At 37.8% G+C, this 23,462-nt stretch overlaps 2 protein-coding genes across 3 annotated transcripts; both read right to left on the minus strand.

Moving 5' to 3' along the window:
- Nucleotides 1–348: 348 nt before the first annotated feature.
- LOC109146966 (isoamylase 3, chloroplastic-like) lies at nucleotides 349–4,117 on the minus strand. Its single transcript, XM_019294616.1, has 7 exons — nucleotides 3,996–4,117; nucleotides 2,968–3,204; nucleotides 2,583–2,687; nucleotides 2,398–2,502; nucleotides 2,143–2,277; nucleotides 1,954–2,040; nucleotides 349–465 (listed from the first exon to the last, which is right to left on the minus strand). Exons 1-7 carry the CDS (start codon nucleotides 4,098–4,100, stop codon nucleotides 379–381), a joined length of 861 nt encoding a protein of 286 aa, XP_019150161.1. The 5' UTR covers nucleotides 4,101–4,117; the 3' UTR covers nucleotides 349–378.
- A 14,352-nt stretch (nucleotides 4,118–18,469) lies between these two features.
- On the minus strand, nucleotides 18,470–23,342 carry LOC109146968. Of its 2 annotated transcripts, XM_019294617.1 has the most exons (8): nucleotides 23,012–23,342; nucleotides 21,896–22,023; nucleotides 21,795–21,823; nucleotides 21,639–21,702; nucleotides 21,478–21,538; nucleotides 20,948–21,109; nucleotides 20,455–20,864; nucleotides 19,899–20,385 (listed from the first exon to the last, which is right to left on the minus strand). In XM_019294617.1, the coding sequence occupies exons 6-8, from the start codon at nucleotides 21,018–21,020 to the stop codon at nucleotides 20,167–20,169; spliced, it is 702 nt and encodes a 233-aa protein (XP_019150162.1). In that variant the 5' UTR covers nucleotides 21,021–21,109; nucleotides 21,478–21,538; nucleotides 21,639–21,702; nucleotides 21,795–21,823; nucleotides 21,896–22,023; nucleotides 23,012–23,342; the 3' UTR covers nucleotides 19,899–20,166. The 2 variants fall into 2 exon arrangements, 1 of the variants encoding a protein (XP_019150162.1); XR_002048536.1 differs by lacking the exons at nucleotides 19,899–20,385; nucleotides 21,639–21,702; nucleotides 21,795–21,823; nucleotides 21,896–22,023; nucleotides 23,012–23,342 and adding an exon at nucleotides 18,470–18,819 and having other exon boundaries at nucleotides 21,478–21,539.
- Nucleotides 23,343–23,462: the final 120 nt, after the last annotated feature.

Genomic DNA, 23,462 nt, shown 5'->3' on the forward strand with positions numbered 1-23,462 from the left:
GATAGAAGGGTAGCGGATTAGTGCTTATGTTACTACTTCATTCGCTACTCTTTCTTCATAGAAAGGGTAGCGGATTTGTTTTTTTTATTTTAAAAATAATTTATTATTTTTAAAATTCCCAATTTTTTTTTAATCCTATAAAAATTTATATTCACAAATTAAATATATATCAACATAATATTATAAAAACAATACTCCCATCGATCAACCTAACACAATATTATCAATAATACAATTTCAACACTATCATAATCCATCCAAATACTTTCAACACATACAATACTCTCACAATACATCCTAATATATATATATATAGTTAACACATGCATTACCTAAAAACTTTTAATTAACCAACTAGCAAAAAAAAAAACAATTTAATTACATGCACTCTTCCAAGAAGTACTTTGCCCAATAGTCTCGAATCTCATCAATTTCATCGGTAGAGTACGGATTGCTTTCAAATACCTACAAAATAATTTAAGTAATCAAATTATTAAATATATTAATTAATAAAATATAATTGAACTATAAATACTTCTATTTAAATTCACTTACCTCATCTAATTTATCAACAGTTGAATATTTTGTCACAATATCAAACATGTATCGCATCACAATAATAACAATAATAATAATTCAACATTAGAAAGTTAAATTTGAACAATAATAATTCAATCTTTTCCCCTTTCTTAAGTTCAAATAGATGGGCACCCCCACCTCAATGTGCATGCTATATGCAAGGATTATAAGCTAAGCAAACAAGCAAACAGTCATGCACCTTCTTAACTCTACTGCCCTCTCAGGTATAAAACAGTTCAGCTCTTTAAGAGGTAAGCCAGATTATGACCACCTGTTACACCAGCTGAAACTGCCTTCACCAATTCAGTTCACAGTTCTTACACAGCACAACGGATAATAGAAAGCAAAAATGACAGTTGCACAACCTATATTATTCCATATTCTGGACAAGAAGCCTGCAATTGCTTCCCAAGGCCCCCAGGATCCCATATATAGCTCTGCAAATCACCCTCACCTTCCCCATTCTCTCTTCTTTTTTCAACTTTCTTCTTATTTCCACAACACCCCACTCTCATTTTTCTTTCAATACACAATCCCTCCCAGCCAGCACCACAAAATAAGGCCTCCCTTCAACTTGCAGAATAAATTAATATGCAATACTACTCTTAAACACTGTTGTTGACAATTCAAAAATCAAGCACTTAAATAAATTAATATGCAATACTACTCTTAGACATTTTTATTTAATGTCTAACCATTTGGGCAAAGCTCACCATTTTAAGCAGAAGAAGAAGCATAAGAAGGCAACTAACAAATGATAGCTAAGGTGTAATTGACACAAACTTCTTCGAATATGGTCCAATTGCCCTATTGCGCTCATCAAATTGAACTGAAATTTGTTCATTTGCTTTCTTCTTTTTCAAATTTCTACAAGAGTTAGGACCTCTTCTTCTAGGTGATGCAGAAGCAGGAATAGATGTAAATATAACAGGTGAAAAGAGCACTAAATTAACTCCGCGTTGGAATTTGATGGGCATGGATGACCAATGCAAACAAATATAAGATAATAATACTTAATTATCTCTTTTTATTTTTACAAGTGTATGGTAACCATCAATTGTAAGTTGTAACTAAAGGCTTATAGCAGGAACATGTGAAATGTTTTCCCTTTTTCATTATCAATCTAGTGCCAATATTGAGTCACCAATAACTTTCTGGACAGTATTGATAATCTATATGGTCTGAAGCAATTCTGAAAGTGTTCCAAATACCTATAAAAGTATCCTACTAAAATGCTGTGCATAAAAATGTCATAAAAGATAACATTATACCTCTAAACCTCCTAAACGAATTGAAAGAAACATACGCACGAAAAACTGAACCAGTAATTTAATCCCATGAAAACCTAGATATATCATTGGATTATGCCATCACCTTGTTGTCAATGCCGCGAAATGATGTTGTGTATGGATTCTCATCACCAGCTTCATTTGTATGGTTGTAGACAACATCTAAGATGACCTATAAAGTTGAGAAAAAGTTAGTGCATCACAAAACACAGCATACACATTGACTGTAGAGAACAAGTTATATCCCACAGAAATTCAAGAGCAAATAATACACCTCTATTCCCGCATCATGCAAAACCTTGACCATTTCTTTGAACTCCCTAGAAGCATTAACGGGTCCCCCACCAGCACTTGCATAGCGACTCATAGGAGCAAAGAAATTCATTGTTGAATAACCCCATGTGTTTATCTTCAAAATACAAATTTCCCATGCATTATACCACACAGAAGCAGAGTTACTCATGAGTCATGACAGGCAATGAAGAGACTAATTGATAAAAGAGCCTATTGGTGGTCAATCAAATCTTACCATATGGTCTCGTGGATTTGGCCTCCTTTGAAATTCCAATTCATCAAACTCAAAAATAGGCAGTAACTCAACTGCGTTGATACCAAGCTCTAAAAGATGTGGAATCTTCACATGCCAATGATGAACAATACTGTGTTCAATACAATTGTGGTGAATTATGTGAAACTAAAAGTCACAGTCATCACCTTTTCAATCACACCAAGGTAGCTCCCTCTTATGTCTGGATCCAGGCCACTTGATTCACCGGTTGTAAAAGCACGGACATTCATCTCGTATATTACAAGATCTTTCTACAAACAGGAAAAAAAAAAATTGCAGGACAATGAGATGTAGCACGGCATCTGAAGAATCAGTAAGTGCTGTTAAACTGAACGTATATAACGTAAAAAAAGAATCAAATGCCATAGTATGCATGAGCATGTAATGCTACACAAATAAAATTTTCAGGCATCTTGCAAAGCTTAAATATCTAATGTTAAGCTAAGTAATTTGACAGGAAACTAAAGTTATCTTCATATCTGCAGGCTAGCAAGTGGAAGTAGAGCACTCAAGAAACTCATTTTAATCTACCTCAAGAATATTTGGAAGCTTGTAGTTGTCACCCCAGTCAAAAGGCAAACTATCAAAATCATAAGTTCCATAAAATGTGCACATCCTATTGCTGACATCTCCAAAAAGTCGACAACCTTCAATTAGCTTTGCATAGGGATCTATTAGAACATTTCTGCTGTCAAATCGATGTCCCTTATTCCAACTCCGAGGACCATCAATGCAATAGCCATACTGTACTCCACTACGAGGCAGATCCTGCATGACAAAAGCTTAAGAGTATGCATTATAAACATATATAATTAATTGAAGATACAGAATAACAAGCAAGGTGACTTTAAAATAATGGCAATAACATAAAAGAGGTATGTCTGAGAAGAATATATCCCCATTTCCAAAGATAGAGAAATCTAAAAACTTTACTCAGATATTCTTTATGTAAGCTGTTAACAGTATGTTGATATTTCATGCAGTAGTTGAAAATGGAAAATGGCGATAACAGAATTTACTTGGTCCCAAGACTCCAAGAGATTTCTTCAATTTCAAAGAGGAAACTCACAACTGCTCCCCTTTGTTAGAATTAGTTTAAATTACTATATAAACAAATCTGAAAGAAGCATTGCCAACAGCAGCTAATCAAAACAATAAATTCACTATCCTACTCATTTCTTCTTGTCATATTTTGATGCTGAACATATTTTATACAGATGTGCACTCGGACTTCTGAGTTAGATCTGAACTCCAGGGTACTGCACAGGCTTGTCTCCATGAAAATCAGGATAACTATTAATTAACAGACTAGTAGCAATTTTTATGGTTACTCTATTTATTGCCATACCACAATATCATTGTTTCGTTAGTTCCCTTCTTTTTTCTACATAAATAAATGTATTTCAAATAGGCAAAAGATGATTACTATGCTGTAAGAAAGTAATGGAAGCCTGGAGCAAATTATCACCTTACCAACATGCCACAGAAGCAAGTATAAAAGCTGTTTACTCACTTTCAAAATCACAAGAAGGCAATGTTAGAGCAATGACTATTACTACCTCAACACATATGTGCCATATATCCCCAGTTCGGTTAATCCTTGGATCCAATGCCAATTCAATGGTCCCAGCATCAACACTGTCATGTGTTGTAAAGACATGCATGTAATTAATAGAAACATTATCTCCAATAATTTCAAGCAGGCGACCCTGTGGCGGTGGAGACGGCGGATGAGGGCGTGGGGCGGTGAATCGACGATGAGACGGTGGTCGAGGCCGTGTCCTCGCCGGAGATGCGGTGATCGAGGGTGTGAGATCGATTTGCAGAAGCCTAGCTTGGATGTGAGATGTGAGCGGTGAGAGGAGAGAACGCGTTGTACGAGGGTTAGGTTTTTCTAATTTAAGTTTTATTTTTTTTTTATAATATCGTTTCCGCTGCCCTTTGCTACGCGAAAGGGCAGCGGAAACTCTTGCCGTCTTTTTTTTTTTAAACCACCACCCTTCTTTTAGAAAGGGTAGCGGTTTCTTATTCATTTAATTACAATTATGCCACCGTCCCTTTTTTTAAAAATAATACACTATCCTTGTTTAAAGAAGGGTAGCTAAAAGTAGAATTTCTTTGCTCTATTCTGTACTAGTGTTTTTAGGTCTTTTAGTACAAGCATCATAAATCAGAATATCGAGTCAAAAGGAATCTACCATAGGAAGAACAAAATTAATTTGAGAAATTAATTTTGGTCCTACGAGTATTCATCCGAGAAAGAAGCATAAAGGAATGGCATTGCAAAGAATGACCGGATGAGCCTAACGACGAAATGGTAGATGTCCTTACTCAAAATGATCACACCCGAGATCGATTCCCCCCCAAGGACTTATTTTTACAAGTCAAGTTTTCGGACAAGCACAATGTGCCAAGGAGCACAATGCTACCAAAAGAGCACGATGATGTGTGCTAAGGAGCACAATGTGAACAAGCACGATGTGTCCAAAGGAGCACAATGTGACCAAATCAGAAAAGCACAATGTTCAAGTCAAAGGAGCACAATGTGGCAAAGAAGCAAGATGATCAGAAATTGGGTAAATTCGAAGGAATTTATTCTAAGTCTACCCACATGCTACAAGAATCCAAAATTGCCTGAAAGACATTTGATCAGAACGGAAAAATATTTATGAAGACATGAATATAAAAACTTATCCTAGAAATAAATTCCATCAGATGAATTTATTTCAAAGATACGTTAGATATTCAAAATAACAAGAAAAATAATATTTCAAGAAACAACTAGAAAATCAAGTTGTGATAAAATATTATTTGTCAGGCAAGTTGACAATCAAATCAAAATTGAAGACCTACTATTGTCAACAATATCATGCTATGAAGATTCAAATTTCAAATATCAAATTATCTCACTCTAACGGATATATTTGATTGCCTATAAAAAGCCATGAAGACTTGAAGACACAGAAGCGGTGAAAAAAAGAAAAGGTGCACAAGATAGACACGAGATAGAAGTGCAATACACACGGAAATTTAAAAGTGCAAGTGCTCAAATATTCTTAGAGACTTGGTCTGAATAGTCTCAGAAATCTAGTTGGAGAGAGATACAATTACCTTTGTATTTGTAATTGTAAAAAGAGTATAGCTGTGTGCAAAATACTCTAGTGAGTGTAGCTGTGTGCAAAATACGCGTAGTTGCTAAGTGTAGTTGTGTGCAAGACACTTAGTTGGCGTTGAGTATAGCTGTGTGCGAAATACTCGGAGTTAAGTGTAGCTGTGTGCGAGACACTTGGAGTTGGGTGTAGCTGTGTGCAAAACATCCGGAAGAAGTGCTTGTGTAGCGCTTATTCACTATTGTAACTGTGTGTAGAAAATAGTGAATTTCTCCTAGACGCGAAAGGAGAAAAGTGGACTAGGAAGATTACGCCACTTCCGAACCACTTTAAATTGCCTCTCTCATTTACATACCGCACTTACATAATTTGCTCTATCTATCTATCTTATCCGACTAACCCGTTTACTATTCACAGTTTATCTTAATCTTTTGGGTTTAGCATGTTTTCACCTATGCATGAGACTCAAACTTCTCGAGCTTAAATATTGAATCTTTCTAAGCAAGTTTGACGTGTTGCATGTAACATTCGCTACACGGTCGACGTGATACGATATTTATTTACATTCTTGAATATTGTTATTACATATTGAGTGAACCATCTCCTTTATATATTCAAGATATCTCTGTCACTTTAAATATCATCTGTACCTATCTTTCATGCGTATTTAAATTATTGATTGGGCATAACTCTTTACATACTACTTATTCCGCTGTGCAGTTTAAACTTACTCTATTTACTTGTTACTTAGAGTTGAAGTTATCAAAGAGTTATTTATTTCGAAAAAGCTTGAAAGTCTATTCACCCCCCCCCCCCTCTAGACTTTCACCACCCTATCGGGACCAACAATTGGTATCAGATCGGTTGTCTATTTGAGTCAATCTTGACTGCTAGACAAATCTCGAATAATCAAGATGATGAAAAGAGATATGGCTCTTGCCCAAAACTTATTATTTTGCTTAGAGAAATTTGATGATTGGAAAATTCGCATGCAGGTACATTTATCCGCATTACATGATGAAATGTGAGAAGTGGTTACAAGTGGTCCTATTGAGATTTTGCAAGTCAACACCTCATCCGTACAAACAAGTGACACTCCACAATACATTCCAAAACCAAAAGCGGAATGGTCTCGTGAAGATAGAACAAGAAATAACTTGGACAATATTGCCAAGGATATTTTGTTTAAATCTATCGATGACACGATATTTCCAAAAGTTCGAAAGTGTCAATCCGCGAAGGAAGTTTGGGAAACACTCATTCAAATTGGTGAAGGAGACAAGCAAGAAAAGGATAATAAGCTCACTATAGCATTAAAGAAATTCGAGGATTTCAAAATGCTAAACGACGAAAATATCACCGACATGGAAACAAGGTTTGCCAAAATCTTAGGAGAGATTAATGATCTTGGAAAAGATATTAATCAAAAAGAAATCTCACTCAAAATTCTACGTGGTCTACCATCTACATGGGACATGAAAGTCACGGCCATGAGAGATCATAGGGATTTAAAAACCCTATCGACCGATAAGCTCTTTAGTGATTTAAAAGCTTATGAATTCGAGATGAAATCAAGATTAGAGGAAGATCATGAAGAAAAGAACAACGCACTTATAGCCGAGCAACCATCAACCTCAAGGTCAGTACAAAATGTTGAATTATTGCCTAAGGATCAATTTGCTCTCTTTGTCAAAAAATTTAGGAAATTCATGAAGAGAAGCAACTACAAGAAAAATCCACAAGGGAAATCGTGGAACGCAGCAAAGGACATGTGTCTTATGGCAAATGGAAATGAAGAAAATGAGGTAACATCTCACTCTTATGATTCTGTCAATTCTTCATTTTCTAGAGAGTCCTTCTTTCACTTAATGGAAGAATGTCAAACCGTAATGGACACTCACTCTCAACTCAAAGAGCGCAATTGTCTTTTGATTCTCGAAAAAGATCAAATAAATGAGAAATTGCAAAATGCTCTACTTGAAGTGAAAGACTTGAAAGATAAAATTATTTGTCTTCAAGAAGAGTGTAAATCAAGGGAAGTGAGAGAACACAACCTTAGAGAGGTTATAGCAACATTTACACATTCATCCAAAATAATGGACAAAATGGTAAATATGCAAAAACCCTCAAGTGATAAAACCGGACTCGGTTATGATCCATCGTGCTCTCAAGCCTCCAAGAACTTGGCCAATTCTACTACTACTTTAAGTAATAAAGTCCAAGTAGTAAAATTTGTAAAAGGTCAAGAAAGCACAGTGAGACAAGGAGTTGGTTATCAAACGAATGTCAAAATTAATACTGTTAGGCCAAAACCCCAAAGAAATATTATTTCACCTAAACAGCATACAAAAAGGCAAAAGTTTGTTCCTAAATGGAAATACACCAATGAGTCTAGTGCACAAAGCCCTCATAGGAAAATGGGAAGGAATCCAAGAATTGAGGCAGGGAGATTTTATCCCTCAAAACAAGATTGGGTTGGTTATATTAAACCATGGACTAAGTCCAGATTTAATGCATATCATAGGCCCAAACAATCTTCTTCCCACGTGCCAAAAAATCGAGTAAATTTTCAAAAACCGGCACAAAAAATGTTTTCAAAAATTAAATATGATTATAATGTGTTTAATGGTTACCAATCACCTAAACTTAGATCAGTGAGTACAAGGTGGATTTGGGTACCAAAAATGACTAACACTCAAGGACCCAAATCAAGTTAGGTACCTAAAAACGTTTAATTTGTTTGCAGGAAGTTTGGTACTTCGATAGTGGATGTTCTAGACACATGACTGGAAATAAATCTAGTCTTGTGAATCTTAAAAATATCGAAGGACCAAAAGTCGTATTCGGTGGAAATGAACGATACGGCATAACAAAAGGAATTGGTACAATTTTTCGAAATGGTTTGAAAATCGAAGATATATCCTTTGTTGAAGGTCTAAAATTCAACTTGTTGAGTACAAGTCAATTTTGTGACAAAGGATATCTAGTTGAGTTCTTCAAAGACAAGTGCCAAGTGAAGAATAATTCCTCGGGAGAAGTAGTGCTCGAAGGAATAAGGAAGAAAAATATGTATGTTGTGGATTGGCACACAACAAAAGAATCAGTGTGTCTACTAGCAAACAACTCACACGCAACAAGTTGGGAATGGCACAAGAAGTTGAATCATCTAAACTTCAAGACAATCAACAAGCTAGCAAGAAACAAACTCGTTGAAGGTTTACCCGACATTATCTACAAGAAAGATCAAATATGTGATGCTTGCCAAAGAGGAAAGAAAATCAAGTCATCTTTCAAATCCAAAGCCCAAGAATCTACAACAAGACCGCTAAGTCTACTACACATGGATCTATTCGGTTCAGTAGACCCTGCAAGTCTAAGTGGTAAGAAATATACACTAGTTGTTGTTGATGATTTTTCCAGGTACACATGGACGATATTTCTCAAAAAGAAAAACGAAGTCGAGCAAAAGCTGCCAGAACTACTCAAGTTACTACAAAACGAGAAAGACTTGAAAATTGCAAAAATCCGAACTGATCGAGGAACAGAGTTCGTGAATCAAGTAATTAAAGCCTACTGCAATTCTCAAGGAATTCTACATCAATTATCTGCCGCACGTACACCGCAACAAAATGGTGTAGCCGAAAGAAGAAATAGAACGCTAAAAGAAGCCGCACGAGTGATGATTACGTCAGCCGAGCTACCTAAAAGATATTGGGCTGAAGCAATCAACACCGCTTGCTATACGCAAAATCGGAGCTTGATACACAAGTCTTACAACAAGACTCCGACGAATTATGGAAAGGGAGAAAACCTAAACTTAATTATTTCCATACTTTTGGCATCAAATGTTTTATTATCAATAATGGTAAAACATATCTAAAGACTTTTGATGAGCGTGCAGATGAAGGAATATTTTTAGGATATTCATCTACCAGCAAAGCATTCAGAGTATTGAACAAGAAATCAATGGTGGTAGAGGAATCAATTCATGTCACATTTGATGAAGCTCATAAGAAGAAAACCCAGAGCAACAAAAATGATCAGGGAAGTTTTCAAGTTGAAAAGTCATTTAATGATACTGACATATCTTTCAAAGATCAAATTATACAGGGTATGGAGCAATTGGACATTGATTGCAATAGTGAAGGACACGTGGAAGTCAATGGAGATTCACACGTGGAAAATCAAAATTCTCAAGTTGAAATGCAAGTTGGAGATCAATCTGATGAGCAAAATGTGTCTACCTCCAACTTACCTACTGAGCAAGGAAACGTGGAAAGCCCATGCAACCTACAACCTGACTTGAGATGGCTCAAAAATCACCCTCCAGAGCTAGTGATTGGAGATCCACGAGAAGGAGTAAAAACAAGGTCCTCAAATATACATACTTTATTTTCTTGTTTTCTCTCTCAGGTGGAGCCCACAAGCATTGAAGAAGCTCTAAGTGATCCAGATTGGATTAATGCAATGCAAGAAGAGCTCGATCAATTTAAAAGAAGTGACGTATGGGAATTAGTTCCAAGACCTGAAAATTACAATGTAATTGGAACAAAATGGGTCTTTCGGAATAAAGCAAATGAGGATGGAATTGTCATACGAAATAAAGCACGTTTAGTGGCAAAAGGATATACACAAGAAGAAGGCATAGATTTTGATGAAACGTTTGCACCCGTTGCAAGACTGGAAGCCATCAGAATATTTCTAGCATATGCCGCATACAAGAATTTCACTGTCTATCAAATGGACGTGAAAAGTGCATTTTTGAACGGCTTACTTGAAGAAGAAGTCTATGTTGAGCAACCTCCCGGTTTCGAGAATAAGTTCGAGATGAGCATGATGGGAGAATTGAACTACTTTCTTGGTTTACAAGTAAAGCAACTCAATGAAGGAATATTCATCAATCAGGCCAAATACACGAAAGATCTTATAAAGAAATTCGGTCAAGATGCAAAATCCTCAATCAAAATCCCGATGAGCACATCTTTAAGATTGGATAAAGATGATGAAGGCAAGGATGTTGACGAAACAAAATATTGAGGAATGATTGGATCATTACTATACCTCACTGCAAGCCGGCCAGATATATCTTATTCAGTGGGAGTATGTACCAGGTTCCAGTCAAAGCCAAAAGAAAGTCATTTTCTTGCTACTAAGAAAATCATCTGATACCTAAAAGGAACAGTCAGTGTGGGATTATGGTATCCCAAAGAAGGTAATTTTACACTAACTGGTTTCTCAGATGCATATTTTGCAGGATGTAAAATTGATCGAAAAAGTACCTCAGGGACATGCCAGTTCTTAGGGGGGAAGATTGGTATCATGGTTTAGCAAAAAGCAAAACTCCATAGCCACGAGTACAGCCGAAGCTGAATATATAGCTGCTGGGAGTTGTTGCACGCAAATTCTTTGGATGAAACAACAGCTGAAAGATTATGGCGTGAATTGTGAAAATGTCAACATAATGTGTGACAATACAAGTGCCATAGCTATAACTCACAATCCTGTGTTACATTCAAGAACAAAACACATTGATGTGAGACATCATTTTATCCGGGATCATGTTGAAAAGAAGGAATTATCAATCGAATACATCCCGACCGAGAATCAATTAGCTGATATTCTCACAAAGCCTCTATGTGAATCAAGATTTTCGAAATTAAGACACGAGATGGGCATGATTGAATTGAGCTAAGTCCTTAAACTCTATTTAAATTATAAGCTCAATTTTCATCTGAAATTTTGATACTTTATCTAATTTTATTTCGTGCCTATGTGTCACACATGCCAAAATTGTCACATCTTTACATTTAAAGTCTACCTATTTCAATTGCATGTATCTCTATTTTAACCGTGTATCTACATACATATATGCACAAATAAAAATCATTTAGATCTACACAATCTTACCATTTAAGAGTGACAAGATGGTGTGATGATAAGTTGCCTTAAATAAGAACACCTTTTTATGGTAGTTGTGCATAATAAATAGTCTAGAAAGAATAGATTTCTCTTTCTTCCATCTACATAAAACGTGTAGATAAATACATATTATTTTCGGAACAGATTTAGTGCTCCGTGAATTTTATTTCAGGTAAAATCAGTCCGAGTATCTAAATTTTTGGCGCCACATCAACAGATAAATTGGATGGAGAATATATAACCTAAACTAACTATCAATTAGGTCAAAGGTTGGAAGCTATTGAAATATCAAAAATACCTCTCACTTATTTAAAGTCAACATTTAATTGTGAGGATATTTGTGTAAAGACACCTCCCTTCCACCCAACCGGTTGGAAGAGCCACTATTACACTCAAAACTCTCAAAATCCTTTCACCTTCCATAGCCGAAACACTCAATCTTCATCTCTTTCAAAATCTTCAATCCCTCAATCTCTAAAAAATACCAAGCACATTATGGCTACCATTGGAGATTCAAGCTCTCAACCAAATGAAGAACACTCTACACATCTCAACCTCACGAAGCTAGCAGTTGGAATCAAGTCCGGAGGAAGTTTTGACCCTCAAGGATTTCTCAAAGAAGCCGAGAACTCTCATCTTGCACAAAGAATCATCCATGCACTTCAACAAAGTAATCTCATGAGGTTATGTTCTTATCCATACTCAGGATTTTATGATGAAGATGTAGCAGATTTTTATATGAATGCCAAGGTTGTTGGATGGACCATTGAGTCCACCGTGAATGGAACTCTCATCACCATTGATGAATAAGAGTTGCACACAACCTTTGGACTGCCTATATCTAGTCCAGAACAACCACGGTTGGATTTAGATGTTCACACATATGATCACACGGAAATTTGGACAGAAATTCAGAATGAGAATGCTTCTCTCGAACCAAATCTTTCCGGTCAAAAATCTGATTTGAAGCATGAGTATGAGATGCTAGTTAGAATTCTCTATAAATGTGTATTGTGCAAACTGAATAGTATGGAGGATATATCACCCGTGAGAATTGGATATTTACATGCTGTGATGAATGGAGTTAAGGGTGACTGGAGTAAGCTTATTCTGAGCCGGATTGCGCATTTTGTGAAAGGTGCAAAAATTAGGAATGGGAAGTTCAATCGTATCCTAGGGTTCGGTCTACTTATTGGTGAAATTATAAAAATGAAAGGGTTACCAATGAGATCAAGAAAGCCTTTTGGAAGTAACCGAATTTTGTTTAAAGATCATGAAGTATCAACTGATTTGACCTCCAAGAGAAAAAAGAAACCGAGAGGCATTCCTGCTAGGAAAAGACCAATTGTAGAAATTCTTGGTTTATCTTCTCAACCCTCAACTCAATCCCATGAAAACCCTACCTCAAGCCAAAATCCTACCACAAGCCAAAATCCAAACACAAGCCAAAATCCAACCATAAGTCACAATCCCAATACAAGCCAAAGTTTATTGAATCCTTTTTCCCAAATTGCCGAAATGGAGTCAATGATGAATGAGGAGATTTATCAAGTTGATGGACTTGATTTGGTCTTGGTGAATGAATACCGAAGAGTCTTAAATTGGAGAAAATGGAGACTTGGTTCTTATCAAGATTTGATGACAAAAGGACCGAGTATGCAAGAAGAAGAATTATTTTCTTTGAATTGGATTGGTAATTTTGATGTTGGCCATGCAACTTTGATGTCTACGGTGAATGGAATATTTGTGAATAAATTGAAAGCTAAGTTGGCCGAGACTACTCTTGATGGCACAGTCCAAGGAGATATGCCTACCCAAGATGATTTCCTAGTTGATATTGATGAATTTGTCACAAGGAATGTAGAAGAAGAAAATGTCACATGTGGTGCACATTTAATGGACAGTGGCTTATATGATGTGAGTGTTTTGAATTTCACTGAAATAAGTCAAGATCAAAATGCCATGCAAGCTAGCCAACACACGGAGCAAATTCAATCCATTCATGCAGAAAGTGCATAAGGTGACACGCACGTGTTACACACACCGGAAAGGGAAGGATATCAACAAGAAAATCAAGCTCAATCTCACATGCTTGAAGTCAATTTTTCTCAAGAAGGAGCAAGATGTTTTCCCTCATCCCGAGAAGAGCAAGACATTGATGGCACAACTACAAATGAAAAATTGAAAAATCTGGAAAAAGTTGTACTAAGTCTTGTTGACTGAATGGAAAGCATGTTTCAAGGCATCTACACTCATGTGGATCATGTTGTCAATACTCAAGGTGGAAAATTTGAAACATCTTTTGATGAAAATCGGATGAGTCAACAACATTTGATCGACACCCACCAAGCACTTGAGAGACAAGTTGGAGGATTGAATACAAATGTCAAGGGACAACTCAATGAGTTCTACATCCAACTCTCTCAAATCCTCAAGAATTCTGGAAAGGCAAATGAAGCAATTGCCGTGAACCAAAGCCAAGGAATTCTCAATGTTGTTCATCAACATGAGAAGCAGATTAGTGATGTCCACACGGATCTCATCTCCGTCAACACCAAAGTAGGCTGCCTTCGGGGATCATATGAAAATATTTCCGAATCTATTTCATCTCTTCGTGAATCGGTTCATACACTCCTTGATTACGCCAAAAAGGGGGAAGAGAGATTCAGTCATTTGGAAGGCATGCTTGAGATGATGATGACTGTCATGGCCACCCGAAATGTTGGTACAAGCAGTAGTAGAGGTGGAGGAGGCAGATCTGCTGGCAGAAATGTTGCTAGAAGAAGAGGACTGGAATATTGGTTCGGTGGTGGTGAAGCTGGCAGTCCAGGAGGATCAAGCAGCGCAAATACCACTAACCGTTCTTTTCGTGACATTGTTTGTGCAGGAGGAAACATTGAGCAAATTAATTGGTATAACCGTGCAGCTCTCTACTTGGAATCTACACCAAGAGATGGAAGAGTTGAAATGCCAAAGTTGGTAACTTTGAATGATCTACCAAAGGGTATGAAGAAGAGTGGTCCAAGTGATCAAAATTTATGGGTTTCAAATGAGGATTTCAGGAGAATCCGAAGCTATGCTAGAGCTTTGATGATCATGGTCCTAAAGGACTATATCAAGGTCAATGATGCCGAGCTACAAAATGGAAGAAGCCTAGAAGAATGCATCATATGGTATGAAGAAAGTATACTGCCCGGAAACAAGATCATCGAAGCATTCAACTATTATTCAGTTAGGCAGGTATGCAACAATTATGCCATTAGTGACAATTTCATTGATGTTCAAAATCATATAAATCATGTGCTTAAAGAGAGGAGAAACAAAGTAATTAGATGATTTGTATGATTGTCACATTTGTTTTTGTATGGTCCACGAGAACATGAACCCATGAACAATTTGGAACAATTTGGAATGATTCGAATTATCTGTTTATGATGCTACTAGTTTTCCTAGTTATTTATTTTATTTGTCTTGAAAGGTAACATTTTTAGCTTAGTTTGTATCAAATCGCATAAATTGGAAAAATACAAAAATTCATTATTATTAAAGTCCAAAAATGCGAATAGGAATTTTAGTTGCTAAAAATACCTTTCTTAGAGTCAAAATCAAATGTTAAACTCGTCTTGGCTATGTCTACGTTAATAAAACCTTTTAAAAAAATAATTGTTTTTAAAAGACAAGCCAAATGACTGAGTATAGGTTTTGGCGTCATCAAAAAGGGAGAAAATTGATAGGAATATTTTTTGTAAGTTTTGATGAGCCAAATGTACTTTAGATCCCCTTAGTTTTTAGGTCTTTTAGTACAAGCATCATAAATCAGAATATCGAGTCAAAAGTAATCTACCATAGGAAGAACAAAATTAATTTGAGAAATTAATTTTGGTCCTACGAGTATTCATCCGAGAAAGAAGCATAAAGGAATGGCATTGCAAAGAATGACCGGATGAGCCTAACGGTGAAATAGTAGAAGTCCTTACTCAAAATGATCACACTCAAGATCGATTCCCCCCTAAGGACTTATTTTTACAAGTCAAGTTTTCGGACAAGCACAATGTGCCAAGGAGCACAATGCTACCAAGGAGCACAATGCTACCAAAAGAGCACAATGTATTAAAAAGAGCACGATGCTGACAAGCACAATGTGTGCTAAGGAGCACAATGATCAAAAGGAGCACAATGTTCTACAGGAGCACAATGTGAACAAGCACGATGTGTCCAAAGGAGCACAATGTGACCAAATCAGAAAAGCACAATGTTCAAGTCAAAGGAGCACGATGTTCAAGTCAAAGGAGCACAATGTGGCAAAGAAGCAAGATGATCATAAATTGGGTAAATTCGAAGGAATTTATTCTAAGTCTACCCACATGCTACAAGAATCCAAAATTGCCTGAAAGACATTTGATCAGAACGGAAAAATATTTATGAAGACATGAATATAAAAACTTATCCTAGAAATAAATTCCATCAGATGAATTTATTTCAAAGATACGTTAGATATTCAAAATAACAAGAAAAATAATATTTTAAGAAACAACTAGAAAATCAAGTTGTGATAAAATATTATTTGTCAGGCAAGTTGACAATCAAATCAAAATTGAAGACCTACTATTGTTAACAATATCAGGCTATGAAGATTCAAATTTCAAATATCAAATTATCCCACTCCAACGGATATATTTGATTGCCTATAAAAAGCCATGAAGACTTGAAGACACAGAAGCGGTGAAAAAAAAGAAAAGATGCACAAGATAGACACGAGATAGAAGTGCAATACACACGAAAATTTAAAAGTGCAAGTGCTCAAATATTCTTAGAGACTTGGTCTGAATAGTCTCAGAAATCTAGTTGGAGAGAGATACAATTACCTTTGTATTTGTAATTGTAAAAAGAGTATAGCTGTGTGCAAAACACTCGTAGTTGCTAAGTGTAGTTGTGTGCAAGACACTTAGTTGGCGTTGAGTATAGCTGTGTGCGAAATACTCGGAGTTAAGTGTAGCTGTGTGCGAGACACTTGGAGTTGGGTGTAGCTGTGTGCAAAACATCCGGAAGAAGTGCTTGTGTAGCGCTTATTCACTATTGTAACTGTGTGTAGAAAATAGTGAATTTCTCCTAGACGCGAAAGGAGAAAAGTGGACTAGGAAGATTACGCCACTTCCGAACCACTATAAATTGCCTCTCTCATTTATATACCGCACTTACATAATTTGCTCTATCTATCTATCTTATCCGATAACCCATTTACTATTCACAGTTTATCTTAATCTTTCGGGTTTAGCATGTTTTCACGTATGCATGAGACTCAAACTTCTCGAGCTTAAATATTGAATCTTTCTAAGCAAGCTTGACGTGTTGCATGTAACATTCGCTACACGGTCGACGTGATACGATATTTATTTACATTCTTGAATATTGTTATTACATATTGAGTGAACCATCTCCTTTATATATTCAAGATATCTCTGTCACTTTAAATATCATATGTACCTATCTTTCATGCGTATTTAAATTATTGATTGGGCATAACTCTTTACATACTACTTATTCCGCTGTGCAGTTTAAACTTACTCTATTTACTTGTTACTTAGAGTTGAAGTTATCAAAGAGTTATTTATTTCGAAAAAGCTTGAAAGTGTATTCACCCCCCCCCCCCCTCTAGACTTTCATCACCCTATCGGGACCAACATTCACCAACCAGCCATGCTCGGAATCTACCCAATCGAGACTCGGCATCAGCAAATGAAGAGGGGCTTTTCGCCCAACACAACACCTCTCCCTAGGTCCCGACGGATAGGGGTGTACAGCTAATTGGCTTTGAAAGCCATCTACCTAATTGGCTCTAATAGCCAACTACCACTTGGCCGGTCGAATTCTAACGACTGGCTATTGCGCTCATCTTCGGCGGACGCTCGGGTCACGCCATTGATTGGGGAAACCAGAGCTACAACACCAACTCCCCGATCCGTCCAACTTTTTTCCACTGTCGCACTCACTCGTGCCTCGTGTGCACAACAGTGTGGGAGCTAGGGTGAAGGAAGGAACGCATAAGGCCAAACGGTTGAGCAAGTCCTGAACGCAAAGGCCGGAGAATTTTTTAAAGCCAACGGTCGGGCAAGTCCCGAACGGAAAGGCCAAAGAACTCTTAAGAAGGCCAGATAGGCCAATGGGTCGAAATACGAACGACCAGGCCAGTGGGCCAATAGGTCGGACAAGGGACGACCAACCAAAGTTTAAAATAAACACGCATACAACGAATGACACGAGTTCATTACAAAAAAAAAAAAACAATTTTATTGATCGTTCAAAATGTGCCCGGTACAGATCGCGACCAGGCTCCCGATGGAGTTCACTTAACAAAAACGAAGAAGCTAGTACACGGTCAGAAGCTACACGACCTAATCTACTTCTTCGCGACATCACTCGCCTCGGCTACATCCTCCTCGGGGCCAAACGGCGGCGAGCCGGGGTCGGCAACCTCATCAGGGAGGGTCGTCAGGACCAGCTGAAGGTCCTCACCTTCGAGGACTTCCTCCATGATTGTTTGGGTCTTAGCACGCATTCTCCGCTGGCCGGATTTGAACGCCCAACGCCCGAACGTCCAAATCATAGACTCCCCGACCTTGTCCTTCCGCAGCTCACGGAAGAACTCCCGGGCCAACGCCTCATTCTGACAGAGGAACCGCGTCAACTCACCAAGGTTGCCCAGTCGGGACTTGAGCTCCGACGCCTCCCCGAGAGTAGGGGTGGGAATAGGTCAGGCCCCTACATAGGGGCCTATGGCCTGGCCTATTTAGTAAAAAGGCCAGGCCTAGGCCTATTTAAAAGCCTATTTAGTTAAATAGGCCCAGGCCTATATGTAAAAGCTTGGCCTATGAGCCTGCAGGCCTGGCCTGTTTATATATATAATATATATATAATATATATTTATTATTTAATTATTATATATTACATATTTACATTTTATAACTAATATTTTTTAAAATTTATAATATAACCCACTATATATATAAGTATAACCTAATTCAGAACTCATAAGTCATAACCCTAGTCCAGTAAGTCATCCGACTCATCCCCAATCGGCCAATCCATCGAGACGTAGACCAGTGTGCGAAACGGTGACCTTGCAACGGCGAAGCGGCTGGAAATGTGAGTATCACGTTCTGGGAACACCAATATCAACTTCTTCCCCACACCCATTTCGCCGTTTCTCCGGTCCCAAGCGGTAACTTCTTCTTCTTCTTCCCAGATGGATTTCAGTGCCCTTCTTGACTATGCTTTGTTGAAGCTCACTCCAACCAGGACAAGGTGAGTCTTCTTCACTTCTTCTGATCTATGTGTGTGAGTATTTGCAGTGTAACTGACAAAGTTATGGTTTTTGACATTTTAGAAAATGATAAGGATGCAATCTTGTGGTAATCTAAGATTCGGTTGAATATGCAAAGAGTAATGCAAAACAATGCTGCTGTCTTCCGTACACAAGAGACTTTAGAAGAAGGTAGACGTATGGAATCCATTTTGTTTTGTTTCCCTTGTACAGTTATTGTACAGTTAAGCCACTTTACTCTTGCCCGCACGCTTTCTTTGATGATTTTTATTTTTATTTTTCTAACTTTTGTTTGTATTATGTATTCTCAGGAACTCGGACCTTATAGAAACTATTGAGTTGGAAAACCTGTTGATTAATGCATGGATTTCCAATGCACTCTGCTGAATCCAGAAAGGAAAGCAAAGGTGCACATGCCCGTGAAGATTTTACGGTTAGTTCTTGTCTATTGCCTTTAGGGGTTTCCTTTTCCTCTCATTATGATTAGTAATATGAGCATCTCCTTTGGCTTTGCAGAAAAGAGATGACGAAATGGATGAAACAAACATTGGGGTTAGCATATTATAGCTACATGGATAGTTGGTGTCAAACGGAAATAATCTCACCTCCTTACAGTTTCAATAACCTACTTAGGAGATCTCTGTATTCTCAAATTTTGGTAATAAATTATTGCAGTCATCTGCCTATGATACATGCAAGCATGAAATGTGCAGAAACTTTTAGTTTACTTTTGTATCTTTTTTAGAAAGGGAATTTTTTTAAAAAAAATATGTTCTTGTTTTTCAATGTTATTCAGTTAATAATCAAATCATTTGTATTGCTCTATTTCTCTATTATGTTATGGGGATTTTGGTTTAGTTTATCTCCATAACCTCATAATAATATGAGTATTGTTATATTGCATTGCAATCCCTTTTTTTTTGTACACAAGAAAATGTGAGGTTCCTGTAGAGAGAATGAGGGATTTTTAAATTTTGTTTTCAGTTCATTTTTTATTATATTCATGAAATCACATTCCTCTCATATTCTTAGAATATGTTAGATTTTTAGATTTTCGGAAATGTTAAATTACTTTAAACCATCCCTTGAATGCCTATAGAAATATTAAAAGGCTTTAAAATGTAGGCCTTAAATAGGCTTTGAGCCTATTTAAATAGGCTCAAAGCCTATTTAGGACCTACTTTGAAGCCTTTTTAAAAGCCTATTTATTAAATAGGCTTTTAAAAAGGCTTCAGGCCAGGCCAGGCCAACTGCAGGCTCAGGCTTAAGCCTAAATAAAAGCCTACATACAGGCCCAGGCTCAGGCCTAGGCTTTAGATTTTCCTAACAGGCCCAGGCCTAATTTTCTAAAGTCTGGCTCGGCCTGGCCTATTTCCACCCCTACCCAAGAGCTTCCTTGGTGGCCTTCTCGGCCAGCTCTTGGGCCCCCTTTGCCTCCCGGGCGGCCTTTTTCGCCAGTTCCCGACCCTCCTTAGCTTTCTTTAGCTCAACCTGGAGGTCGGTAATCTCCCCCAATCGCCGGTTGGCGACCTTCTTCAATGCATCGGCCTCATTGGCCAGCAGCGCTCGGCTTTGGAGGACTTGAGCCGCTCGGGATAACTACAAAACAATCGAGATTAGCCCGAGCAACGGCAGTTGTATGAAAAAATGAAGATGAAAGGTTCTTACCTCGACCAGATCCTGGCTAATCTTCTCGGCCACCTGGGTCGGGGTCAGCTTTGTCATATCCTCCCTGACCGGCCCGAGATTGCCGATCCGGGTGAGGATTGATGCATCGCTCGTGATGGCCCCGACCGGAGGGCTCAGGCTGCGCTGGTTCCTTCGGCGCTTCAGTGCGCCGCCGTCTTCGGCCTCCTTCTCGGACGCCTTCTCCTTGCCCTTACGGGCAGTCACCCGGGAGACCAGGACGTCAGAAGTCTCGACCACATAGCATTCGGCTGTGGTGACGGTTGTAGACGCGCCTATCGGCTGGGCGATCGGGATTTGTTGTTCCCCGGATGGCTTGGCCTTGGTCTTTTTCTTCCCGAGCGCGATTTTGGCTCGGGGTGCTTCCTCTTCTTCAAAACCTTGCGCCATTTCTGCAAACAAAAAACAAAATGTTAGAGCGGGGTCGGAGCTGGATCGGGGAATTAAGGTCGGGGACGATCAGTTAGTGTTAGACCTTCGTTCGCCGGCTCGACCCGAGTAGCCGCCCTCGCAATCGTTACGCCCATTGGCTCGGACTGGTGTTTCATCTTTTAGTCAATCACCCGATTAGCTCCAGTTTATAATCTCAAGAATTTGTAACCTGTTCTTCAGCCAATCATCTTTTTTTCTCCCTCATCTACAAAAATAAAAAAAAAAAACAAAACAATAGAAACATTTATATTTAGATTACAAGTGCAGCCCAACGCACACACTAAGGTAGAGCAATTTAGTCTAAAGGAAGAGCCAGAAAATGAGCAAAGTATGAGGGAACCATCCCCTATGAAAAATCCCTCATTAAATACCACTCATCTATTTCTCAACCAAAACAATAAGTAGAATGTAATACAGTAGTGTTATAAATCCTTCTTGCACATGGCATGCATATCATGATGCCAATGCATAATATTGATACTCTAGGAAATGTTCAAATTCTGTAGAATAAATTCATAGGTCCTAAGTAGCAGCAAAATATGTACATTTGTGGAACTTGGGTGCATTTCTTACCTTGAAAATATTAATAAGACTGGTTTTATCTACAAAAGAGTATCTCCATGAATGTACACATCTGCTAGGCCAAGATCAACATGGGTTGCTACTTGTCAATCATTTCTAATGAAATTACTAAATTTACCAACTTGGATATGAAAATGGAAAAGTGATCATACCATCCTAACGAAAGGTACCATGTGTTTTGAGTTGTCCAGAGGACTGCAACTCTTCTTTAAAAACCTGTATGCAATGATCATACCAGCCTAACAACACCATTGTGACACTAAGTAATGAAATAATTAAGAACAGGAAATAAGCCAGGTAATACGTACCTATAATCCATCCTCATGGAATCCATATCCTGAAAAATTGTATTCAATGTGTTAATACGAGTATGCACATGTATATAATAGGGAGCAAAAAATAATCTTACGGTTTTTATTGCTTCTTTTTGTGCTTCTGCCTCCAGATATGCATTGCAGCCTCAATTCTATTAGCAATTTCTGAAGCTCTATACTTCGATGATAGGTCCAAGAAATCAAGAAGGCATTCTGGGGACAACTGCCCAGTAGTAATGTCACTTGTATATAATAAAACCACTTCCAAAAATGTTGGAAAAAAAACAAAGTAAATTGCATCTCAACCAAATCTCTACTTGGATGGCTTAATGATTCATATTGTAGCAAAATGCATAGTTCAGAACACATCTGCATATGCTTCACTCCAAAAACAACTTGAAGAAATCCAAATTCCTATAGTAAACCTGAAAAAGCATATGAGAAGCTGGATATCCTTCTACTATTACATTATTCACTTTTTTGCCTTCTAAGTCAAAGTTGCAATTCAAAGAAATCATGAACTTAAGCCTCAAAGGTATGATGAATATAGGCGTTAGGAATGGCTGTAATAGTTTCTAGTTAGAGACTATAAAAACCATAGATTAAACACAAAAGACTCTAGGGACTAGTAATGACTATCTCAATCAACAAATATCTTAGAAAAGCTTCTTGTCAAACTTTCTGTACTACTTATCTGCAACCACAATGATAACAATTACTATGACTTCAATGTGGTTTGTAAATGATATCCACATATACAACTCTGGAAATGAGAATATCATCCATCCATCTAAGAAATACTATAAATTCCACAACCAAAAGTAAAGTTAATACATTAATACAGTCCAACATCAGTCAAATTCAAACAGAGCCTAAGAATATCAATCAATTTATTGACCTATTGCAACATATTTCGCTCTTGGTAAAATAATTTTTCGTTAAAAGTTCAAATATTTAGATTGTTTAACAGAATAATTTATTATGTGATCAACACTAATTTTAGAGTCATGCTCACATAAGACTTTTCACAAACAGTTGGTGGGCAACCAATCTCAAACTCCATTAATTTAGTACAAGTCAAACATAAATTTCAGTAAGCACAATTGGTCACTTTTCTGGAAATTCAGTCCACAATCGCATATGCTCTTGGAGTTCACAAACCTAAAATACTTGTATTTAAAAAATATATATATAGAGAAAAAAACTATTACCTGTGCAGCTTGCGGTTGCGGAGGCCGGAGAGCAGACGGCCACTCAGAGCGACGACTTCGTAGAACAGGGCGACGGACTTCTGCTGCGGAGGCCGGAAAGCAGACGGCGACTCAAGGGTTTAGGACGAGGGTTTCGACCTTCAGTAGTTCAGTGCGAGTGTGCGACAGCTTCGGAGAACAGGCCGACGAACTTCAACTACAGAGGCCGGAGAGCAAACGGTGACTCCGGTGGTGGGAGCGAAGACGACGGGGAGGCTTTCCTGGCAGCGGAGGCTGCTGTGACGGCGTGCGTAGGCGTTTGGTTGTGCGATGGAGCTCAGACTGTAAGTGTGCGAAGGGTTTGGTGACTTTGGTCTAAGTGTGTAAGAGGGAGATGAGGGGGAATACTTTTTTAGTTTGAGAGGGAGTTTTTTACAAGTTTTTTTTTTCTACAGTAAGTAATTATTTACAA

This window comes from Ipomoea nil, unplaced genomic scaffold (genome assembly GCF_001879475.1).
Source record: "Ipomoea nil cultivar Tokyo-kokei standard unplaced genomic scaffold, Asagao_1.1 scaffold1956, whole genome shotgun sequence".
Lineage (NCBI taxonomy): Eukaryota > Viridiplantae > Streptophyta > Magnoliopsida > Solanales > Convolvulaceae > Ipomoea > Ipomoea nil.

Coding starts and splice junctions, on each gene's coding strand:
- LOC109146966 (XM_019294616.1), bottom strand. CDS start 4,100: ATGCATGTCTTTACAACACATGACAGTGTTGATGCTGGGACCATTGAA. Junction 2,041..2,142: donor TGCATGATGCGGGAATAGAG/GTGTATTATTTG, acceptor TCAACTTTATAG/GTCATCTTAGATGTTGTCTA. Junction 466..1,953: donor TTCGCGGCATTGACAACAAG/GTGATGGCATAA, acceptor ATTATTTTGTAG/GTATTTGAAAGCAATCCGTA.
- LOC109146968 (XM_019294617.1), bottom strand. CDS start 21,020: ATGAAACACCAGTCCGAGCCAATGGGCGTAACGATTGCGAGGGCGGCT. Junction 20,865..20,947: donor GGTCGAGCCGGCGAACGAAG/GTCTAACACTAA, acceptor TTTTGTTTGCAG/AAATGGCGCAAGGTTTTGAA. Junction 20,386..20,454: donor TTAGCCAGGATCTGGTCGAG/GTAAGAACCTTT, acceptor ATTGTTTTGTAG/TTATCCCGAGCGGCTCAAGT.